At 36.7% G+C, this 6,000-nt stretch overlaps 1 protein-coding gene across 1 annotated transcript in view; it reads left to right on the top strand.

The window, feature by feature from the left end:
* Window positions 1–222: 222 nt before the first annotated feature.
* INSC (INSC spindle orientation adaptor protein) overlaps window positions 223–6,000 on the top strand; it is an 85,687-nt gene continuing 79,909 nt past the window's right edge. The window contains 5 exon segments of the mRNA XM_032212882.1: window positions 223–299; window positions 917–1,265; window positions 2,928–2,980; window positions 3,435–3,558; window positions 5,316–5,429. Coding sequence (XP_032068773.1) covers window positions 223–299; window positions 917–1,265; window positions 2,928–2,980; window positions 3,435–3,558; window positions 5,316–5,429 — 717 coding nt within the window.

Here is a 6,000-nt window from a genome sequence, read left to right as displayed (position 1 = left end):
AAATCCAGTGGATCTATTCCTATTACTCTGGGGGTAGTGACAGATGAGGGTGAATGCTACGATGAAGCAGAAATGAAGGATTATATAAATATAATTTTATAAATGAATACAAACAAAAATAGAATAAAAAATAAAAAAATTCTACATGTTAACTCATTGTAATATATACTCACTTCTGTTCAGCAAATTGAATAGAACAGTCCTCAAATATTTGGGGACTAAATGATCTGGAATGAATCTGTGAGATTCACTCACTACTGTATTTATGTCCTACTAGCTGATAATCCGGTGCTGCCCAGGTATTTATTTATCCCAACCCTCCTTCCATGAACATTGCCACAATTTCTAATGTTGGATTTTCCCCCTTTATCAGAGGGAGCTCCCTTGTAGAGTACTGTGAAGCCATTACCGTAGCACTCCATTGCGCTGCACAGTAGAAGCCATTTTACGGCAGTACAGTAGAAGCCATTTTAAGACACAACAGGGTGTATCTTAACAGAACAGACACTCCAAGGGGTTTTAGAGGTGTCTTAGCCCCACACTATTTGTTCCCAGAAGGTAAGTTATCTTGTACCAAGTTTGGTTGAAATTCCAGAGTTATGTCCTCAAAAGAGAGTTGCCCTGGAACTTTCTGGAACTTCGTATCCATGCATATAAAAATCAGATCAAGGCTTTCTGCACATGCTTTCATAATTATTGATGGAATAGATTGTACCAAATATCCACCTAATTTATTTCTATAGGTAGGTAACCGTATGTCTTATCTGAAACACAAATACAGTAGATTTAGTAAGAAGAACCATACCATGCTGCTCTTTCCCTCAAATACAGTATAATAGAAATATAATTGTTCAAATAATATTTGCTAAATATTATTTTGCTAAAAGTTTTTCTTTTCTTTTTTCCCCCCTTTTAGTATGCATTTAATTCAGATGGACTCAGTCCAACGCTGGATGGAAGACTTGAAGCTCATGACTGATAGTGAATGCATGTGTATTCTTCAGTCTAAGCCAATCAGTTTAGAAGAAGATGCACACGGTGAATTTCCTATTTCATCAGCACAACATAGTGCTGGTGACAACTTGCAGTTGTTGCTGAAAAGAGCTTGGATTATAAGTACTGAGCTGACCAGGATTGTTCAAAAGCTGGAAAAGAATAGATGGCAGAGGGTGCACAGCATGACAGTACGAGTCAATTGTCATGTCCGATCAATGATCAATGAATATAATATACTCACAAGGAATTCTTGGGAAGAAATGCACCAGGTAAAGGCAATGTAGGAACTAGTAGTATTATGAAACTATTACTTAACAGTCTAGATAAACATAAAAAAACTACTTTTAAAAACAAGGAAGTCTAGAACTCCATGGAACTGGAAATAATGTGTTGGTGTTTATTGGGTGCATAATGTTCAATATATAATAATGTCAGAACCATTATTTTGGTAGGAAGCTTCTGAAGCAGCTTTCTACCAGGTCAGATTCTATGAACATAATAACTATTGCCATTTGTGTCTGACATGGTACTTTTATTGCTAGAGAATTTTGAGTTTTTTCCTTATACTGATGACCTTAATCTTCTTGTAAATCACTCAGAGTAAGTTGGTGAGGGTGAGGTCTTAGAAATGAAATCAAATTAGATTTTTTTTAAAAAGCTAGCTCAGTTTGCATGCTTTGATCGTCATCTACTCATCAGGAACTTGGTTCAAAGGACTTTACCATAATCTGTTGCTTGAACCATTCAGCTGGAGATGCCAAGAAATAAACCTGGAATTTTCTATATGTACAGTAAATCATAGTCTTTTATATTGGGTCTACAGCCTTCCTTTTTATGCTACAATTCCTTTTTGCTTTAACTCTGGATGCAAAGTTTGCAAAGTATAAAATGTGTTATTCTGCCATAACACATCCTACTTTTCTTACATGGTTGCTAATCCTTTCTGTTCTAAAGTAAGATTGCCAAATATAAGAACAGGAAACCCCAATTCAGTCTTTGCTATCTTTCCACTTACCTGCTCATTTCAATAGGATTACTCAGTAGAATTTCAGAATGAAAAAGTGCAGGCCATTGAGTGTATGGTTTTTTAAAAAAAGAAATAGGATTAGCTGTGATCCCAATCCAGATCAATCTCCTATATGTTTATGAACAGGATGGATATCAGGAATACTAGAAAAAATAACATCTTGTATTTACATAGCAATGTGATTCTAATATTGACAGAGGAGTTGTGGGTACTGTGATCCAGAACATCAGGCTGGAGATGCTAAACTATTCTGGATTTCAAATGAGTATCTTAAAACTTGTTTTTAATGGAATTTTGGTTTTGTTTATTTTAATTAGCTGCTCTGAGTACTTTTCAGAAGAATGGGTATTTCATGAATTTATCAATCAGGTAATTCCTCTCTAACTACCTGCAAAAAAAAAGACAAGAAAAGAAAGAAAGAAAAAGAAAAAAAATTCCTCTCAGTTGTCTGTAGGCATAATTTCTAGGTGCAGTTGATGCTTCTGAATATCGGAACTTTGATTTTAGAGACCACAAACAAGTTAACCCCTCCTCCTCACCCCAATCAATATTCTAAAACAGGATTAGATGTGGGAGAATGAAAGACAGCCCACACAGTTCATTCCTCATCGTTATTTGATATCAAAAGGGAAAGGAAAAATAGAACCTCACATAGAATGAACCTGGAAGGCATTTATGTTTCTTCAGAGCCTTTGATATCTCCGTCCCCCCTCCCAGAATAAAAGGACTATCCTCCATTCTGAACCCATCCTGCCATTGTCCATATTTCTTAAGATTTATATTTTGCTTATCCATGTTACTCCCATGATCTGGGGTTGAGTTAATCATGTGTACCTGAAAATAAAGCTCATACTTTGATTCTTTTTCAAATAAGTTAATGCAGTTCTATTCCTATCTTTTTCAGTATGAAAAAATGCTAGTCGAAAAATGCTCAGAGCTTACAACAGTTACTGAAAGGTAATATTAAACATTATTAATTCTTGTACTTTTACCTTAGCAAACCTATATTAAAAATTGTGGACATCCTTAAAGGGTCTAAGAGCTATATTATTATGATAGATTTGAAACCAGTAAGCCTCTTCCACTTGCAGAGAAAACCTGACTTCTACCAGGTCTAATTAACATAAGTCTCCTCTTTGGATTAATAGCTAATGTTGTGGTAGGGATTCAATATCTATTTTGCAGAAAAGTGTGTATTTAATAGAAAAGACTGGGGAATCCCTAGGCTACAGATTGATATATTGGTGATTCACAAACTGAAGCAATCATATCAATTATGAGTTTTAATTTGCATTTATATTGATGCTATAGAGCTGCTCTTGGATGTTGCATCTTGAATAGATCTTGGATTATAAATTACAGGGCCACTGGACTGATACTTTGGCATCTTGTTTTAAACATTTCCTTCTAGGTGCATACAGATTGAAGATGAACAAATATTAAAATCAATGAAATCTTGTATTAATGATGCGCTAACCACAGTGGCACAGTATTTTGCCCAATTGATAGAACTAGCTCTAACACATGAAATAAAGGTTAGTAAGTTTTTCTTTTCGGTAGTAAAAACATATTTTGGCAGTACTTCTATTTATATCTCTTAAGATATCCTGAAGTATTTTGTTGTCTCTAGAGATGTAGCTAATGTCTTTCATACTAGGAGAATGCTAAGACTGGGAATATAAACATTCTGGGGCATCAATCGCAATCATGCCATGCTTGTCTTTCTAACAGAAGCCTACTCTACAGTATCAATAGAAAACTGTTCTGTAAGTCAAATGTTAGAGTAAATACAGGAGCATAGAAAATGCTTTCGTTAAACTGTCACATAAAAGTAAAATCTCCTTTTCATGCAGGTTAACTCCTAGTGATACAGCCATGCTATTTTCTTGGCAATAATTCTGAATAATAATAATAGCTCTTAGCAATAGCACTTATATATCGCTTAGCGGAGTGTCAGGATATTGCCCCCAACAATCTAGCTCCTCATTTTACCAACCTTGAAAGAATGGAAGGTCGAGTCAACCTTGAGCTGGTCAGGATTGAACTCCTGGCTGCGGGCAGAGTCAACCTGTAATACTGCATCCTAACCACTACACCACCATAGCTCTTAGAGGATAATATTTGCAACTCAGGGTTTAAATGAAGGGTTCTTGGTGCTCTTTGCGCTTGATTATTCTCTTGCAGATATTTTATTATACTGTACAATCTTTTAACATGGAGGGATACTTGGTGCTCTCTGAGCTTGGTTGAGATTCCCCCCCCCCCAATGTTTCATTATCCAAAGGAGGTAACACATAATCAGTGCTAGTAAGGAGTGAGGTTTGTTCACTCCTCACATGCTGAACAATTCCAAAATGATTTTCTCCCCCCTTCTTTTTGTTCTGACTTTGTTGGAGTCTGGTTGGGGCCACAAAGGTCTCTTCTTCAGGTCTTACACAGTCTTCAGGTAGTTAGAAAAAAGAAGGGACCTGACACTTGTAACTCAAAAGGCATAATAGTAATGGCTGTTTAGAAAAAAAAGTGACGGTTGTGAGAGAGGAAGGAAAAGTCTGTTAGAAGAAAGCAAGAAAGAAACAAAAGGAGAAAGAAGAAACACAAAGTTATAAGATAGTGAGGCAACAAGTAGTTTTATCCCAGACTGTCCTTTGAAATATCCCAGGCATTGAATTGTCTTGGGAACCAGTACAGAGAGCATTGATGGGGAACCATAGAGGATGAGGAAGCTCAGCAATATTTTCTAATAAGGGGTCCCTCTTAGAGAAGAAGAAAAGGAGAACACAGAAAAAGGAGAATATTTTCTTCTGTTTTCCCACCCAAAGGAGTTTTCCAGTTTCACAGTCTGGGGCTAGAGCAGAAAACTCCCCAGCTTTGATTAACGGAGAAAAGTGCTACTTACCTTTGTCCTGAGAAGCTAACCTAATGATTACTAAGAACACCAATGATGAGTAACCTTGGAATATTGGGGGAGAAGGAAGGACAAGAGAAGAAAAAGAATAGTAAAGATTCACTTCAATAGAGCTATGTAATGGGTCTGGCACATTTACAGAGCTAAGGAATATTTAATGATAAATACCTTTGACATTATCCAAATTATTTTGAATTCTGGAATATACTCCATGCCTTTTCAGATATTTGTGTCCTAATAAAGTTATTTTTCTATGAAAGGTCGTACTCTGAATATAGTACCTGAGGAACAGTAGTATTTTTCTTTCCAGTCGGAATGTCAGTTCTCCAAATACCCAAAGAGCAACTTTTTACAATTATTTCTTTCTGTTCTTGGTTTGTTACACAGAACTTGGTGAAAGAAATACATTCATCAGATAACCTCTACTCTGTAGAATCAGCTGTAAGCAACTTATTCAGCCTTACTCAAGAAGGATCCCATTTGTGTCGCATCATTGCAAAGGCAAGTTACCCTTGGGATGATTCTAGAAGAACTATTTGTGTTGAGCTCCAGATGTGGGTGGCCTCCTATTGTAATGTTTTGTCTCTCTCCTCCAAACATTAAAATGTAGATGTTTCTTTCCAGAGAAAATAAGCAACATCATAGGCTATTGTTCTTAAAATTTAAGAATTACCATATTTTTCGGAGTATAAGATGCACCAGATTATAAGACGCAGCAAGGTTTTGAAGAGGAAAATAAAAAAAAGTTTTTGTGCTCTGCAAACCTCCCAATAATGCCAAGTTTTTTGTGAAAATGGGTCCACCACCCCCCACCCCCCAAAGGGCAAGAATAGCCCTTAGGAGGCTTGTAGAGTGCTCCTGCAGGGGACGAGCAATAAATGTCCTGTTTTTCATGAAAACGAGCCCATTTTTGTCAAAAAAAAGAGGGCATGGATAGCCTTTAGGAAGCTTATAGAGTGCTGCTGGAGGCTGGGGGTTGGCAAAAAAAGGACCGTTTTTCGCTCATTTCAGCCCCTAGGAGCTCTCTGAAAGCCTTCTAAAGGCTATCCACGGCCATTTTGGTGAAGAGGGT

The sequence above is a fragment of the Thamnophis elegans genome, chromosome 1 (assembly GCF_009769535.1).
Source record: "Thamnophis elegans isolate rThaEle1 chromosome 1, rThaEle1.pri, whole genome shotgun sequence".
Classification (NCBI taxonomy): domain Eukaryota; kingdom Metazoa; phylum Chordata; class Lepidosauria; order Squamata; family Colubridae; genus Thamnophis; species Thamnophis elegans.
This window is presented reverse-complemented; position numbering and strand designations above follow the sequence as displayed.